Source organism: Furipterus horrens, unplaced genomic scaffold (genome assembly GCF_987537825.1).
Source record: "Furipterus horrens unplaced genomic scaffold, mFurHor1.1.pri manual_scaffold_4, whole genome shotgun sequence".
Taxonomy (NCBI): domain Eukaryota; kingdom Metazoa; phylum Chordata; class Mammalia; order Chiroptera; family Furipteridae; genus Furipterus; species Furipterus horrens.
Window position 1 is genome coordinate 54,711,230 of NW_028327174.1, and position 18,801 is coordinate 54,730,030.

The 18,801-nt window shown below is 36.1% G+C and overlaps 2 protein-coding genes across 3 annotated transcripts; both read left to right on the forward strand.

Annotated features, from left to right (window-relative positions):
• The first annotated feature begins 605 nt into the window (after positions 1-605).
• On the forward strand, positions 606-2,572 carry LOC150011895 (olfactory receptor 9K2). 2 transcript variants are annotated; one of them, XM_090275593.1, is made up of 3 exons: positions 606-717; positions 1,242-1,904; positions 2,406-2,572. In XM_090275593.1, exons 1-3 carry the CDS (start codon positions 606-608, stop codon positions 2,570-2,572), a joined length of 942 nt encoding a protein of 313 aa, XP_090131719.1. The 2 variants fall into 2 exon arrangements, with proteins under 2 accessions (XP_090131719.1, XP_090131720.1); XM_090275594.1 differs by having other exon boundaries at positions 1,242-1,893; positions 2,395-2,572.
• A 14,319-nt stretch (positions 2,573-16,891) lies between these two features.
• On the forward strand, positions 16,892-17,839 carry LOC150011896 (olfactory receptor 9S13-like). The gene has a single exon (XM_090275133.1). The coding sequence runs from the start codon at positions 16,892-16,894 to the stop codon at positions 17,837-17,839; it is 948 nt and encodes a 315-aa protein (XP_090131259.1).
• Positions 17,840-18,801: the final 962 nt, after the last annotated feature.

The window sequence follows — 18,801 nt, forward strand, 5'->3', positions numbered from 1 at the left end:
GTTGTGCACAACTTTTATCTTAGTGAGTATATTAGTTACATCAGAATCCAAAGTTTCCATTACCCACAAAAAGTCATTGCACCCCTTAAGTAGTTTTTAAATTCAGTTGCTTACTTTACCTCTACTGGTACTCTACATTAAACCCTCAAGGTTAAATTTCCATAAACTAGACTACTGAAACCCCCATTATCTCCAAACCCAAACATCAAAATTACTTCCCAAATGTCATTTATTAAATTATGTGTTCTCTCTTCCAGTCAGTGCTTGGTGACATAGAATTTATTCACAAACCTTAAGTGTACAGAGAAGTGATAGTTGCAAATGTGAGAGGCATTTGGGTGGAATAAAATTGTATTAAGACTCACAGGAAAAGATCTAATTCCACTGCTTATAGGAATTAAGACATCAAACTAACCTTTTGATTCATCATCAGTTGGAAATGGTTTAAAGTTAAATCACAGTAATTTTATAAGGTTAAAATGAGTAATGATTATAAAATAGCTTTGTAAATCCTAATACTTTACGAGATGATTTGTAGCTAGGATCAAAGCCAAGGGTTCATTTATTTATTTATTTTGCCTTGTGCCTCTCAGCAGGTTTCTGCCATGGGTGACAGGGGAATAAGCAATCACTCAGAAGTGACTGACTTCATTCTTATAGGCTTCAAGGTCTGCCCAGAGCTCCACATTCTCCTCTTCCTGCTATTTCTATTTGTATATACCATGGAAAACTCTGACTCCAAAAAACCTCCGCTGCCTTGCGGCATACCTCTTCAGGGGAAAGGCTAAGGGAGTAAACCCCGACAGAAAATCCGGAGCCGGAGTCCCTAAGGCGGTTTGACGTTGTAGTCAACACCGGCAACTCCTGCGGCGCACCTGAAGCCAAGCTGTATTGACTCCGTCTTTCCCTTGGACACTTCAGCTGCGAAGAAAGGGGGGGTCTGCTGCATGGGCAACAGCAGACCCTCCATATCACCCTGCCCAGGCTCTGTAGCTTCAGCTTCACTGGAGAGGACACTTCAGCGTCATCACAAGATGTCGATTCAACACGGGAGGAGACAGATACCGTGTCACTCCCAAGTCGGACTGCACAACCATTCTCGGCGGTGCAGATAGACTCTTAAGAAGAAGCTACTGGGGGAAAAGGGGACAACTGTAATTGAAAAACCAAAATAAAAAAATTAAAAAAAAAAAAAAAGAAGAAGCTACACCATCGTCTCTCGAGATGGACGGCTGCCGACGATACCATGGTCCTTTTAGGAAATTTTGGGATGATGGCCATTATTACAACTGATCCCCGGCTGAACACACCAATGTATTTCTTCCTAGGCAACCCCTCCTTCATTGATCTCTTCTATTCATCTGTTATTGCACCTAAGGCCATGATCAACTTCTGGTCTAAGAGCAAGTCCATCTCCTTTTCAGGTTGTGTGGCCCAGTTCTTTCTCTTTGCCCTCTTCATTGTCACTGAAGGATTTCTCCTGTCAGCCATGGCTTATGACTGCTTCATTGCCATTTGCAACCCACTCCTCTACTCTGTCCAGATGTCAACACATCTCTGCACACAGTTGGTGGCTGGTTCCTATTTTTGTGGCTGTATCACCTCAGTTCTTCAGACTAGCATGACATTTACTTTATCCTTTTGTTCTTCTCGGGCCATTGACCACTTTTACTGTGATGCTCGCCCACTTCAGAGACTATCTTGTTCTGAGCTCTTTATGTATAAAACTATTTCCTTTTTCTTATCTAGCATCATTATCTTGCCTACCATGATAGTTATTATTGCTTCTTATGTGTATATTGTGTCCACAGTTCTAAAGATACACTCCACTGAGGGACGTAAGAAAGCTTTTTCTACTTGCAGCTCTCACCTTGGAGTTGTGAGTGTACTGTATGGTGCTGTCTTTTTTTTTTTTTTTTTTTAAGATTTTATTTATTTTCAGAGAGAGGGTAAGGGAAGGAGAAAGAGAGGGAGAGAAACATCGATGTGTGAGAGAACAGTTGATCAGTTGCCTGTTGTATGCCCACAACTGGGGACCTGGCCCGCAGGCATGTGTCCTGACTGGAAATCAAACCAGCGACTTCTTGGTTCTCAGGCTGCCACTCAGTCTGCTAAACCACACCAGCGAAGGCACTTTTCTCTTGGTTTTAATGGTCTTTATGTATTCTGTATTTAAAGTGATTCCAGTACATGTTGGAGCTGTTCCCATGAAGCTGAACATGATACAGCCATGGCTTCCTTGCCAACTTTCTGGTATGTCAAGTTCCTCCTCCTCATTCTCCTCAGGATCTCGGCACTTCCTCCTCATCCAGCCCTTTGCTGACTCCTCTTCCTCATCCCTGGTTTACATTCCTTCAGGCTCTGCCTTTGATGCTGGCTGGTTACTCTTTGCCCCGGTGCTGTCCTTTTTATGTATCTCACTCCTGACAGATTTCCTGGGCTCAGTAAAGTGGCCTCCTTATGTTACACGTTAGTCACTCCCATGCTGAATCCTTTGATTTACTCTCTGAGAAACAAAGATGTCAAGGAAGCTCTAAAAAAAATTCTAGAGAAGAAAAATACTATTCTTTGATTATTATTTCTCTTTCACCAGAGGTGCTATAGCTTTTTATTTCAAACTCCTTGTAGCAATTAATTAGAGTGATTCTCCTGAACATCATAAAAATGTTATCAGAAGTTTTTTCAACGGAGTACTCTTCCTATTATTACATTTTTCTTTTCTTTTGAGACATTGTTAATTTTGAACATCCTAAATACTGGACACGTTCTGGATATTAGAGAAGCATTCTTCAAGATGAATCCTCCCACTGATTTCAAATAACATTTTACTTCACAAAATTGATTTCTATTGTTTTTTTTTATGGCATACTGCTGAATACTCTTTATATTTCCTTGTAGTGTTTAAACAATATTTTGTCTGGTTTTTGTCTTTGGAATTGCTCCTCCACTTACACACAACCATTCATAATTGACAATAATGCCCAACTTATGTTTTTAAATAAAATATTTACTAATTTTATAACTTTTTTTTTACCATATTGAATTTTCACTTTGAATCAAGTATTTTTAATGTGTTATATTGCAAGGAAGAAGTAATAAGAAGAAACAAACAATAAGTAATCTTCACTTGTACATTAACTTGGAAAACTGTACATTGAGCATGTCATGTATTATGGAGTGCTCTGAGGTACTGCTAAGTGCTGAATTCTAATATAAAAGATCAAAGTGAGAAATAAAGGTATGCAAACATTTGTGAGTAATCATTCCCTCAATTTGGATCTTCATAATGTTTCCTGTGTTAATTATTGTTAAGGATACTTAATAATGTTATAGAAGCAAGGCAGTCATCAAAATAGAATATGATTGAAATTTACTCATCTATGCCTTTGAATGTTTATTTATTTAATTTTATTGACTACCTGTGTGATATGTTCTTGTCTTGTAGTAAGGTCAGGTATAAGTAACCTCATTCTTTAAGGAGTTCACAATTTATTTTGAGAGTCACATTTTTGGACAGACAGCTAAAACCCAGGAATGTGTATTGCCAAAGGTAAACACAGAGGTCAGAAGGTGGGGTGCCTGAGAGTAGGTGGTTGGTAATCAAAGAAAGTCTTTAGGAATATGTGAAAGATATATTTAAAAGGGGATAAGTCAGGGAAACTGCTGTATCAGTTTATATTATTGATGAGTGCTTGAAGTATGTCAATGTAAATGAAAAAAGACTCAATTGAAAAATATCAGGTAAAATACACAGAGCCTATTAACTGATTTGTCTGAGGAGAGTATACTGAAGGAGTTGTGTCTCACACCTTTGATCTTGAATGATGTGTGTGATGATGGTACAAATAGATAAAAAGTAAAGGAGCTCTCACCAAACTAGGAATAGGGAAGAATTTCCTCAACTTGACAAAGAACATCTACAAAAACCCTAAGATCATATTTTAAAAAGCTAAGGTCATATTTAATTGTGAGAAACTAGAGGCTTTCTTGGTAAGATTAAGAACAAGGCAAAAATGCCCCCCCCCCCCCCAACCACTACAACTTTCAACATCTTACTGGAAGTCTTAGCTAACACAATAAATGAGAAAAAGAAGGAAAGTGTTTGGGGTTGAATTATATCTTCCAAAACTCATATGTTGAAGCCCTACCCCTCAGTACTGAAGCTTGTGATCATATCTGGAGATAGAGCCATCAAAGAGATAATTAAAATAAGGCTGTTAGTGGGCTCTAGTACAATCTGGCTGGTATGTTTATAGGAAGAGGAGATTATGATATACAGGGTGACACCAGAAATGCCTGTACACTGAGATCTGCCAATGTCAAGAGAGAGCAAAAGAGTGGCTGTCTGTGAGCCAAGGAGAGAGCCCTCAGAGGAGACCAAATCTGCTGGCACCATGTTCTTGGACTTCCAGCCTCTAGAAATGTGAAAAATAAATTTGGTTTTTAAGCCACCCACTCTGTGGTATTTTGTTATGTCAGTTCTAGCAAACTCATACAAAAAAGGTATATAGAATGGGAAGAAAATAATAACACTGTCTTTGTTCATGGATAACATAATTTTCTGTGTAGGAAATCTGAAAGAATTGGCAACAATATTGCTGAAACTATTAAGAGATTATGGAATGTTTGGAGGCTATATAGTTAACATACAAACATCAGTTGCTTTCTATAAACCAGCAATGAGCAAATGGAATTTAAGATTAAAAAATGCTATATTATGCTAAGTGAAATAAGCCAGTTGGTGAAAGACAATTATCACATGATCTCACTTATATGCAGAATCTAATGAACAAAATAAACTGATCAACAAAATAGAAACAGTGCCATATACATGGAACAGACTGACAGCTGTCAAAGGAGAGGGGGAAAGAGAGGAACTAGATAAATGAAAGTAAAGGGATTAGCCAAAGAACATATATTCATAACCCATAGACATAGACAACAGTGTGGTGATGGCCAGAGGGAAGGCAGGGAAAGAACGGGGGGGTGGGGGGGCAAAGGTGGGGGATTAGGACATCTGTAATAGTGTAAACAATAAAAATAAAGTAAAAAAATTGAACTTCTTATGACCCAACAATTCCACTTCTTGGAATGTATCCAAAGAAACCTGAAACACCGATTTGAAAGAATATATGCAGCATTATTTACTATAGCCAAGATTTGGAAGCAGCCCAAGTGCCCATCAGGAGATGAGTGAATAAAAAAGCTGTGGTACATTTACACTATAGAGTACTACTCAGCTGTAAAAAAGAAGAAAATCTTAACTTTCGTGACAGCATGGATGGACTTGAAAAGTATTATGCTAAGTGAAATAAGCCAATAGAGGAAGAAAATTACCATATGACTTCAAACTAAAATAAAGAAAATAGAAACAGACTCTTAAATACAGAAAAGAGACTGACAGCTGTCAGAGTGGAGGAGGGTGGAGGAGGTGGCTGAAAAAGGTGAAGGGATTAAGCCTCAAAAAACAAAAACAAAAAAACCCACAACAACTCATGGAGACAACAGTATGGTGATTACCAGAGGAAAAAGGGGAGTGGAGGTGAGATAGAAGAGGGTAAAGGGGGATAAATGGTGACAGAAAGAGACTTGACTTTGAATGGTGAGCACACAATATACAGATGATATATTATAGATTGTACATTTGAAACCTATATAATTTTAAAACCTATATAATTTTATTAACCAATGACCCCAATAAATTAAATTAAAAACACAGTTACATTCATATTAGTACTTCTCAAAAATAAAATACTCAGGTATAAGTTCATAAAGTATGTATAAGATCTATAGGAGAAAAATGTAGAACTCTAATGGAAGAAATCTAAGAAGACCTAAATATAAATGAAGAGGTATTCTATGTTCATGAGGAGAAAGACTCAATACTGTCAAAATGTCAGTTCTTCTTAACTTGATATATACAGTCAGTGTAATGCCAATCAAAATCCCAGCAACTTGTTTTGGATGTTGACAAAAGACCCACAATAGACAAAACAATATTGAAGGAGAAGAACAGAATCAGAAGACTCACACTATACAACTTCTTGACTGGCCATACAGCTATAGTAAGACAGTGTGATATTGGTAAAAAAATAAAAAAATAGATTGATGGAGCAGAACAGAGAGACTATAAGTAGAGCCACATAAATACAGTCAACTGATCTTTGACAAAGGAGCAAAGGTAATGCAAGGGAGAAAAGATAGTCTTTCCAACGGACTACTGGAACAGCTGGACATTCACTTGCAAAAATGTGAAATAGATATAAACTTTACACCATTCACAAAAATGAACTCAAATGGATCATAGAACTTAGTGTAAAATGCAAAACTATAAAGCTTCTAGAAGCTAACAGAAGAAATCTAGATGACCTTGGGTATGACAATGCCTTTTTAGAGGCAACACCAAAGACATGACCTGTGAAAGATGTAATTAATAAGTTGGACTTCACTAACTCTGAAAACCTCTGCTCTGTGAAGACATTATCAAAGAATGATAAGGAAAGATACAGACTGGGGAAAAAAATAAGTTAAAAGATATATCTGGTAAAAGATATTGAAAATATGCAGGGAACTCTTAATATGCAACTATAAGAAAACTAACTTCCTGATTAAAAGATAGTTCAAGATAGTAATAGACACCTCACTAAAGAAGATATATAGATGGCAAATAAACATAGGAAAAAGTGTTCTACATCATATGTCATAAGGGAATGCAAATAAAACAACAATGATCCCTGACTGGTGTGCTCAGTGGTTGGAGCATTGTCTGGTAACTGAAAGGTTCTGGGTTTGATACCTGGTCAGGGCACATACCTAGGTTGTGGGTTCATTCCCATCTGGGCCCCGGGTGCATGCGATCCCTGGTCCAGACACATGTATGATCCCAGTCCAGGTGCAGATGCCTGGTCTGGGTGCATATGAAGGCAACCAATTGATGCTTCTCTCACATCGATCTTTCTCTCTCTTCTTTCCTCTCTCCCTTCCTCTCTCTTGCTAAAAAAGCAAATAAAAATATCCTCAACTGAGGATTAAAAAAAACCAAAAACCAACAATGAGATACCACTAAACACCTATCGAAATGGCCAAAATCCAGAACACTGACAACATTAAATGCTGATAAGCATGTGGAGCAACAGAAACCCTTAAATGTTGCTGGTGGGAATTCAAAATAGGACAGTCACTTTGGAAGAAAATTTGGCAGTTTCTTGCAAAACTAAACAACATACTGTTACTATATTGATTCAGCAATTACACTGCTTGGCATTTACCCAAAGGAGCTGAAAATTTATGTCCACACAAAAACCTGCACAAAGATGTTTATAGCAGCTTTATTCACAATTGTCAAATTTTGGAACTAACCAAGATTTCCTTCAGTAAGTGAATGGATAAACTGTAGTGTATTCAGACAATGGAATATTATTCAGTGCTAAAAGAAAGAGCTATCAAGCTGTAAAAAGATATAGAGGACGCTTAAATGCACATTACTAACTGAAAGAGTGAAAGAGTCTAATCTGAAAACACTACCTATTGTATGATTTCAACTATATGACATTCTGGAAAAGGCAAAACTATGGAGACAGAAAAAAGATCCATAGGGGTTGTGGGATGTAGGAAGGGTAAAACAGGCAGAGCACAGAAGATTTTTAGTGCAGCGAAAATAGTCTATATGATACCATAATTATGGATACATTTGTCCAAACCTATAGAATATACAATCCAAGGGTGAACCCAAAAGGAAACTATGGATTTTGGGTGAAAATAATGTATCAATCAGGTTCATCAATTGTAACAAGTATACCAATCTGGTGGAGGATATTTAAAATACAGAAGTTTGTGTATGTGTGGAAGTAGGGGATATGTGGGAAATCTCTGTACCTGTCTCTCTTTTGCTATGAACCTTAAACATTTCTAAAAATTAAAATCTTAATTTAAAAAACCAAAAAGAATAAATGAGATACTACTACATACACACCTACTAGAATGGCCAAAATCTAAAATGCTGACCATACCAAATGCTGACAAGTATGTGGAGCAACAGGGATTGTCATCATTGATAAGTGAACTCAAAGTGGTATAATTACTTTGGAAGACAGTTTTTCATTTCCTACAAAACTAAGCATTCTCTTACTTACTATATGATCCAGCAATTGTGCTATTTGATATTTACTGAAAGGAGTTGAAAACTTACGTCTGCACAAAAACCTGCATATAGATGTTTATAGCAGCTTCATTCCTAATTGCCAAAACTTGGAAGTAACCAAGATGTCCTTCAGTAGGTGAATGGATAAACTGTGGTACATCCGGATAATGTAATAATATTCAGCACTAAAATGAAATGAACTATCTATCAGGTTTGAAAAGATATGGAGGAACCATAAACACATATTACTAAGTGAAAGAAGCCAATCTGACAAGGCTACATACTATGTAATTTCAACTATATGATATTCTTACAGTTATTTCTATATTTTTGTTGTTGTTTTCTTTTTTCTTTTTAATGACTTTGCTGGACTATTTATGTTGACTTTTGTTTGCTCCAAGAAGCCTCTGATGTCACTTCTCAGAGGCACAGCCTTAGGCTTGTGGAATTATACTGCTGTGTCTTCCCCTGATCATTTTGTTGAGTGATGTGCCTCTGTAGGTTTCCTATCCAGCAGGTAGCCTGCACTCATTCTTCTTGTTCTCTCGTTTGGAAAACATTCTGGGACATATATTGCTCTACACTGATCCCATTAAATTTTCTTTCCTTTGCCAGGATGGTCTTTAAGGCCAGTCTTTGAGGTTTGTTTCAATCCCAGGAGGGACCTTCTTAGCTGTGTCTTTCCCTGGTCTTCTCTGGTAAACTTCTAGTTGGTCTACAGTTAAGTTTTTGCTCTCACATTGAGTAAACAGCCTCTTCTTAATTGCTTATCATCAAAATTTTAAATTATGTTTAGGAGTTCACTTATGCTTGAACTTTCCCACACTTTTGTCCAAATAAAACCAGTCCACTTTAGGAGAGCTTTGGAGCTCCCTGCTATGATGGCCTGCCTTTTATTCTGGGTAAAATCTGTGTTCACCTGTTCTGGAACTGGAGCAGAAACAGTGGCCCATGTCTCTCAATGACACCTCTTGTTTTTGAGTAGGTTTTCTGAAGGTCAGTGGCCTGTGGTCTTCTAAGCTTCTCCCCCTTGACAGAGAACCTCTATCCTTTGAGAGAATTGGGGCAAATGAAATTGTGTCCCCATTATTCTTGGCCTGTCACAGCTGGGGTAGAGTTTCTACCATACAAATGGGGGCCAGATAGAGGCAGATAACTTCAGACATTTTAGCCACCCTTTTCTTGAATAGAGCTTCTGTAACACTGAGCTGGAGGGATCAAAAATGTTTGCAGGCTGCTACTATCAAAGTGAAATGGCAGTCTTTAATGAGATATAGAGGAAAAAGAATCCGTGTATTCTTGTCTGCACTTGGCTGAGTGAAGTTTCTATCATGCTGAGCTGAGAGAGGGAAGAGAGGGAAGAGAGGGAATGAACCCTGCCTCCAATACATGTGTGTGAATATTCATATCTACTTATTCACAATATCTAAAATCTAAAAATCCCTCAAATTCTGATCAGTTTAAGAGTACATGATTCAATGGAAAAACAGAGTACTACTTAGCAATTAAAAGAATGACTTAGTTATATATATGACAAAATGAATAAATCTTAAAATCATTTTAGCCAGTGAAAGAAGCCTGACAGGAAAGAGCACATACTATGTGTGTGCATGTTTTTATGTAAATTATTCTGGGAATGACATTAAAAGCAGGCATGGAATAAAAGGGGGCATATTTAATCTTTTGGATGTAATGAAAATATTCTCTATCTTCATGTGGTAATGTATAAAATTGTTAAAACTCACAGACTTCTATAGTCTGAATGAATACAGTTTATTTCACAGCAGTTATTTCTCAATAAAAAGTTTGAGAAAAAAATAGTGAGCAGAGCTGCTATATTTTATTTTCTTTCTTTTCTTTTTATTATTGACACTATTACAGATGTTCCCCATTTACCCCCCATAATCCCTTTCCACCCAGTGTCCCCGAACCCCAGATCCAAGGATTTGCATTTTAGAGCAAAGACTCAGAAATGCCTTTTGTGGTCTGAAGATTTAATTTTGTCCTAAAAAATAGAAAACTATTCAAGGCAATGGAAGTTATTTATTATATAAAAATCTTAATGCTAAAAGTAGGTTAGAGAAATACAAGATGTCAGAAGAATAAGTGGAAGCTATACTAACCTCCTTTCAGGACCAATCTGGAATTACAACTAAATTATAGAGAAATCATCCTGAATAACCAACTGAACACTAGCTGGAGAGAAGCCTTATAACCACGAACAGAGAGAACAAACTACTTCACCACAAGACTGGTAGGGAGTGCAGAGGAGGCACAAGAGGGCTGGCTGGGCTCCCACAGGTGGCAGCTGAAGTTCTGGAGGGATATTTCAGCAGCTGGGTGGTTCCCCCAGAGAAGCGTGGTGTCTAAACCCCAAGCTCAGCTCCCCAACTACACTGCCGGAACCAGGAAAGGAACACAGATAATATTCAGTTGTGAAAAACAGAAGGGTTTATGTCTGCCAGGGAGAGACAGCTGGATACTCAGAGAGCCTCTTAAAGGACCAAAGAACAAAATTTTGTTTGCAGCCGCTTACCTTGGGCTCCAGCAGAGTGGACTAGAGGCATTTGAGGAGAGTCTGGGATTGGTGGCTCTGAGGAAGAGAACTGAAGGAACAGCTGCTAGGGTCCCTGTGCTGAGTCATTTACCATACTGCAGAAGCCATTTTTCTCAGGCAGAGCACTCTTTTCTGAATGGCATCAGCCTGAGGGGAAGCAATAGCCCCACCCATAGGAATTACTCTGCCCCATTCTGTGGAGCTTAAGCTGGGCTGCTGATTATAGCTTGATTAGTTTAACAACTGATTAGCTTAAAAGCTAAGATCTCTGAGAGCTCTATGAGACTTCAGCTGACCCTCTCCTGGGCCCAGTGCTGATAAAAGCTGGCCTTGGTGTGCAACCTGGTTCTTCATGCACACACACAGGCCCAGCAGAAGGAGCCACATGCTGTGGATTGATGATAGCTCCAAACAGGTTGACCAAGGTCAATCACAGGCAGTGTCAACAAAGGCCTGCATGAGAGTATTTGCAGATCTACCTAATACATAGAAACAAATACAAAGAAGCAGCCACTACAGGAAAACAGAAACAGACCCTAATGAAAGAGCAAGAAAATTCTCCAGAAGAAGAGCTAGGTAAAATGGAGGCAAGCAATTTATCAGACAAAGGGTTTAGAATAATGATTATAAGGATACTCAACAGCATGGAAAAAAAGGCATAGAAACCATAAAAAAGGACCAGTCAGAAATAAAGAATGCAATATCTGAAATAATAATAATTGGAAGTTGCCCTGGCTGCTGTGGCTCAGTGGATTGAGCATCAGCCTGTGAGCCAAGTGTCACTGGTTTGATTCCCAGTCAGGGCACATGACTAGGTTGCACGTCAGGTCCCCAGTTGGGGTCACGAGTAAGAGGCAACCACACAGTGATGTTTCTCTCCCTCTCTTTCTCCTTTCCCCTCTTTCTAATAAAATAAAATAAAAGAAAGAAAGAAACAAACAAACAAATAAATAATTAATTAAAAATAATAATTGGAAGGAATAAATAGTAGGTTAGATGAAACAGAGGATCGAATCAGTGATTTGGAAGACTAGGTAGAAAAAAACACCCAGGCAGAACATCAAAAAGAAAAAATTTTTAAATGAGACTTAAGAAACATTTTTAGACAACATGAAGCATAACAACATCTGCATCATGGGAATACTGGAAGGAGAAGAGAACGAGCAAGGGATTAAGAACCTATTTGAAGAAATAGTGACTGACTAAAAACTTCCTGAATCTGTTCAAGGAACTAGACACACAAGTCCAGAAAGCTCAGAGAATCATAAACAAGTTGGATCCTACACTGAGACACATCATAAAATGACAAGGCTTAAAGACAGGGAGAGAATTCTAAAAACTGCAAGAAAAAAGCATGTAGTTACATACAAGAAAGCAACAATTAAACCGCCATTTGATTTCTCAAAGAAACATTTTAGGCCAGGAGGGAATGGCATGAAATATTCAAGTTGGTGAAAAGCAAGGATCTACAACCAAGGCTACTTTACCTAGCAAGGCTATCATTTAAAACTGAAGGAGAAATGAGAATGAGGAGCTTTCCAGACAAGAAAAAGCTAAAGGAGTTTGTTAACACCAAACCAGTATGGCAACAAATAATAAAAAGCTTGCTTGAAGGAGAAGAAGGAGGAGGAGGAGGCGGCAGAGGACGAGGAAGAAGAAAAAGAAAGAGAAAGAGAAAAAACAGAGGAAAATAGTGTAACAATACAAAGGCACTAAATACATATCTGTCAATAATCACCTTAAATGTAAATGGCTTAAATGATCCAACTAAAAGACATAGGGTAGCTGAATGGATAAAAAAACAGGACCAATATATATATATATATATATATATATATACACATTAAGATATGTTGCCTCCAAGAGACCCATTTCAGATTGAAAGATACACACAGACTGAAAATAAAAGAATGGAAAAAGATATTTCACACAAATGGAAAGGGGAAAAAAAAGAAAACTAGGATAGCAGGACTTATATTTGACAAAATAGACTTTAAAACCAGGAGTATAGTAAGAGACAAAGAAGGACATTACATAATGATAAAAGGAACAATCAAACAAGAGGATATTACCCTACTAAACATTTATGCACCCGACAGAGGAGCACCTAAATATGGGAAGGAAATCTTGATGAATATAAAGGGAGAGATAGACAGAAATACAGTTATGGTCAGGGATTTTAACACCCCATTGACTTCAGTGGATAGATCTTCTGGACAGAAAATCAACAAGTAGATGGCAACCTTAAACCACACACTAGATCAAATGGCATAATTGATATCTTCAGAGCATTTCACCCCAAAGCAGCAGAATATACATACTTTTCAAGTTCACATGGAATGTTTTCTAGGATAGACCACGTGTTAGGACACAAAACAAGTCTCAATAAATTTAAGAAGATAGCTATATCAAGCATCTTCTCTGACCACAATGCTATGAAACTAGAAATCAATCACAAGGAGAACACTAAAAAACATGCAGAGTCATGGAAGCTAAATAACATGCTTTTAAACAATGAATGGATCAATAACAAGATCAAGGAAGAAATCAAAAGACACCTTGAAATAAATAAAAATTTGAAAGAACATAAGCCTCCTACGTTTATAAAAGCATTATTTACAATCACCAAGATATGGAAGCTGTCCAAGTTTCCATCAGTAGGTGAGTGGATAAAACAACTATGGGACATTTACACAATGGAATACTATTTGACTATAAAAAAGAAGAAAATTTTACCCTTTGCAACAGTATGGTGGACCTGGAGAGCATAATGCTAAGTGATATAAGCCAGTCAGAGAAAGACACACAACACAGGATTTCAGTCATATGTGGAATCTAATGGACAACCTGAAATAACAAGGAAAATGGGGACAGACTCATAGATGGAGAGCAGGATGACAGTTTAGGGGGGTGAAATTAGGGGGTGGAGCGATGGAGCAAAAAGGATCATGGACATGGACAACAATGTGGTGATTGCTGGGGGGATAGGCGTATAAGGGGACTACATGGTAATGGGAAAAATACAATAAAGATTAAATTAAAAAATAGGCTAAACCTTTGTTTTTAGTTGAGGGATCTTTGTATATTCTAGAAGTAGTGGTCATTACGTTGGGTCAAATCCAGGGACACTCATTCATTTACGTTTTGTTTATGGCTATTTTCTCCCAATAATGTAAGAACTGAGGATACATAAAGAGAGGAAATTTCTTTTTCTTTCAATATGCTTCTTGGGGTGTTTCTCTTTTTGATTCTAGCACCTAATGGGCAAACCCCACCATGGCTTTCACTCTTGAAGAAAATATCAGGCTTCTTGGATCTTTTTTAAAAAACTATTAGGGCTTCTTTATTTTATCTTTAAATTAAATTTATTGGGTGACATTGGTTAAAAAATTATATAGATTTCAAGTGTACAATTCTAGAACACATCATCTGTATATTGTATTGTATTCCGCCACTCTGGAATCTTTTAACACCACCTCTTCTTGTGCCTTGAAACCATAGGTGGAGGTATGACTGCCTGTTCTTGTTACTTTCTCTGTTTTTTCAAAATACCCCCCCAACTCTTCCACTGCCTCTTTAGATTATTATCTGTATTAATTTTCTTCTACTATAAGCATGATGTATTTATAGTAGAGATGAGAAAGAAGTGTCTAAAAGTAAGGGTCATGATCCATTCAAATAAAATATGAATATCTTTCTGTGTAAACCATAATAATAAAGAATCAAGTGCTTCTCATTCAAATGTTTTTTTATGTTACTTTGTTCTGTAAGTAGAAGTTTCATTCTTATATTTCCTAGAGAGCTCTTCTAGCTTCCTAGTAGTCTGATGAATGTACTAATTGATAACATTTTTCATTTTTCTTTTTGCATTATGATAGAAAATACATTATAGTTGAGAGAGACCCAAGTCTCTAGTTAATATCTTGCAGAGGGAATGCCCAGTGCTCTAGTGTCCCGCCCCATGAGAAAATTTCTCTCAAAATATATCCCAGTTCTATTTATTGGTTTAATCAATAAAAAAGTGCAGTAAACAAGAGAGAGAGAGGCGCTAAAATTTTTGCTAGTATTTCTTTAGCTTAGGAATTTTGAGTCATGATCTGAACAGTAAGGAAATGCAATCCATGTTGCAGCACAACTTTCTGTTAAACAAAGGTTTGATTGTTTTCATATTTTTGTTTCTTTATGAGTGTACTCTTTCATATATAGTAGAGGGTTTACTAAGATAAGAAGTAGCACCTATTCTTTAGACTATCTCTTATATTTAATTTATTTTCAACACTCTTTTCTTTTAAATAGCATTAGTTACATCATTTTCCCCCAATTTTTCTCTTGAAACCAGAAACTTGTTTATATAAAATATAAATTTAAGAAAAACGCATATTTTTGTAGTTGATAGGCTCTACCAGAGGTTATTTTTGACCATTCTTCTGCTTTCTAAAATTAATTAGTCAACATTGCTGTTAACCTTTAATTAAAAAAAAAAACAAGCTATTGAAGTAGACCAAATTGCTTCTAATATTCTTTCATAGTCCCAACCTATCTTAAAATAATGTCAAAATGAGTGAAATCATATCAATGACAACAAAAAATCACAAGACATTTTATAGTTTATATCATGTGTAGTTTTAGTATATATTTTATACAATATATACAAAATTATCAATTTTATAATTATATAATTACAAAATATTTTCATAAATTTATTATTTGTCAGTTTTCTTTTACATTGTATGACAGATTATTGAATAATAAACCACTCTGCCCCTCAATCTTATGACTATAGATAAGCCTCTTAAATCTTTCTTGTCTCAATTTTCCCACCCATAAAATTAGAATAAAAATTTTTCTTTACCTTCAATATGAGTTACTTAAGGTTATTTATTGTAATAGCAGCATAAGTTTAATTAAATATAATGCAAACTTGTTTAAATACATATTTTTCCCTTTTCTTCCTGTGTAGCTATCTTTAGATTGTCCTGTGTGACTTCTGTCCTTCATATGCACAGATATATGCATTCCTGAAAAGACAGAAAAGTCTCTGCCCAAGATCTTAGAATTCTCCACTGGCATTTCAATCTGCAAAATCCAAAGGGAAAAAAAAGAGGAAAGGAAGAAAGAAAGGAAAGAAGGAAGTTAGGTAGGGAAACAGTAAAAATGTGATTTCATTGTGTTTAGAAAATGTAAGAAAAAGATCACTTTTGTTTTTAGCAGATGAACTGTGCCACTAAGAGTGCATAGCTCCACAGGGACAAAAATAATGGAAGAAATAAGGATATGAGGTTAATGTGTAAAAGGGTGATGCTTTTGACAGGGTCTGAAGCCTTTTTCTTAATAGAAGAAACACAGATGCAATATTTGTGTACTATTTTCTATAGTAAGTAAACTAAATAATCATTAAAAAATAAAATGAGACCATCAATTGAACACATTTTCACCTTAAATAAATTCACTTTAAGTGGATTCTGATATCTGTGAGAATTATCGTCCACTAAAGGAGGCAGGTTTCAATGGCAGTAAACTGATAAAAAATCAAGAAAGAACAAGAAAAGAACTCTTGTTTTTAGATATTTCCCTAGAATCTTCCTTTTCCCAAAACACACGTAGAGGGCAAATCTGTATTATTTGTAAATAAATATATCTAAAAAGTCTAACCAATCAGATTGCACTCTTCACTGGGAAGACTTTTTCAAAACAGTAGTTCATTCTTTTTTAAAAAAATTATTTTTCAATCACAATTTGCATTCAATATTATATTGTATTAGTTTTAGGTGTACAGCATAGTAGTTAGACAATCATATACTTTACAAAGTGATCCCCCCAATATTTCAGGTTCTCACCTGGCACCATACATAGTTACTACAATATTATTGACTATTCCCTGTGCTGTACTTTACATCCCTAAGACTATTTTGTAACTGCCAATTTCTACTTAATCCTTTCAACTATTTCACCCAATCTCTCCAACCCCTAGCCCCTCTGACAACCATCAGTTTGTTCTTTGTATCTATGAGACTGTTTCCATTCTTAGTAATCCATTCTTGGTGTTCATTGGTGTTTTGTAAAGTACTGGGAACAATATGACATGAAACAAATTTTTTCCATGCTGATTCTTAGTTATTTTTACTAAAATAAGTATTCTGGTCACTGATTTCTTTCATTTTTACCATCTCTTTAGTTCCACCTATATCTCAGCTATGAAGAATGAGATTAATAGGAATTACTCAGAGGTGACTGAGTTTATTCTACTAGGGTTCAGAACCCCTCTAAAGCTACAGATCCTCTTATTTATTGTATTCTTGCTGATCTACATGGTCACTGTGGTGGGAAATACCAGCATGATAATTGTCATTAAGATAGACTCTAGACTTCAAATACCAATGTATTTCTTCCTTAAAAACTTGTCCTGTTTAGATCTCTGCTACTCTACAGTTATTGCTCCCAAAACTTTAGCCAACTTCTTGTCTGATGAAAAGAAAATTTCTTACAATGGCTGTGCAGCCCAATTTTTCTTCTTTGCCTTGTTTGTCACAACTGAAGGCTTTCTTCTGGCCATCATGGCATTTGATCGATTCTTGGCCATTTGTTCCCCTCTCCTTTACCCAGTACACATGTCCCAGAAAGTCTGTGTTCAGTTGGTAACTGGATCCTACATCTGTGGAAGCATCAACTCCATAGTCCAAACGGGTTTCACCTTCAGTTTGCATTTCTGTGGAGAAAACAGATTGGACCACTTTTTCTGTGATGTCCCAGCCCTGATCAAGATTTCTTGTGTTGACACCTTTGTAAATGAGATCGTACTGTTTATTCTCTCTACTCTTATCATCATCACCACCACAGCTGTTATTCTGGTTTCCTATGCTTATATCCTTTCCACTGTCCTGAAGATCTCCTCGACCCATGGCAGGAGTAAGACTTTCTCTACTTGTGGCTCCCATCTAGCAGCGGTGAGTTTATTCTATGGGACGGTGTTCTTTATGTATGCCCAACCTGGAGCAATCTCCTCACCAGAGCAAAACAAGATTGTAGCTGTGTTCTACACACTTGTAATACCAATGTTAAACCCATTAATATATAGTTTGAGAAACAGAGATATGAAAGACGCTGTGAAAAGAATATTATGTGGAAAATTATTTTCTCACTGATATTTGTAAATTATGTAGCAGGCATATTCTGTTTTCAAAGGATCCAAGTTATCCTTGTTCTTGTAAAATTATTTATCAAAGATATTTTTCTATATGGCAAAAATATTTTTCTGTTTTACAAAATAATATTTCTAACAATATAGGTCCGTACATCATTACTTTATTTGTTTAGAATGTATAAATCATATATGTTCATAACTTATGATGTGGTAATAATATTTTCATTTCAATTTTACTTTGATTAAGAGGTAAATAATAAAAGCTGTTATTATCTAATAATTAAAATAATATTGGTCTGTGTGAACTATTCTTTAATTTTTTCATTCTGTAAAGCAACTAAGCTGATATTTGTTTGGAAAGATAACCACTGAGTAGGTGGCAAAATAGAATGGTAATGGTTACATAGAACAGTTTTGAATGAAAGGCCTATTCTTTTTTAAAGATCCAGGTCTATATTCTGAGGATTATTATCCTTAGAGTTACAATTTCTATAAAAAGGAACCCATAATATACTTTTAGAGAAGCAATTTTTCACTTGGAAAATGTGTGTCAATAACATTTTACTAATTTTTATTTCCCCACTTTCTTCTTATAAAGGTGTTACATTTTATAATATTAAAAGGTGATATATAAAGGACAGGTACTGTGTGCCATATATAATTTTTATCACTATTTTCAAATGAGAAAATCGAGGCACTGGGAGAGAGAATACTAACTCATGTAAAAAGTACTCGTGTATTTTTTTACTCTTTAAATCAGACCTGTCATGAAGGTAACAATATGTATATATTGAATGTATAATTTAAATTAATATGGTTTATGAGTATAGAAATTGTATCCAGAACACAGAAACAGCTTTATTTTTCCATAGGTTTTAATACTGTAAAGGTACTTATTAAGTCAAATGCATTAATAATTTTATTCAAATCTCTCTAATAGCATTAACTTTTGCTTTCTGATAT

Excerpts from the sequence above, each read along its gene's own strand:
- LOC150011896 (XM_090275133.1), top strand. The coding sequence starts at position 16,892 with ATGAAGAATGAGATTAATAGGAATTACTCAGAGGTGACTGAGTTTATT.
- LOC150011895 (XM_090275593.1), top strand. The coding sequence starts at position 606 with ATGGGTGACAGGGGAATAAGCAATCACTCAGAAGTGACTGACTTCATT. Across the intron at positions 718-1,241 it reads CCTGCTATTTCTATTTGTAT|ATACCATGGTCCTTTTAGGA; the intron begins ATACCATGGAAA and ends CGGCTGCCGACG. Across the intron at positions 1,905-2,405 it reads TGTACTGTATGGTGCTGTCT|TTTTTATGTATCTCACTCCT; the intron begins TTTTTTTTTTTT and ends CCGGTGCTGTCC.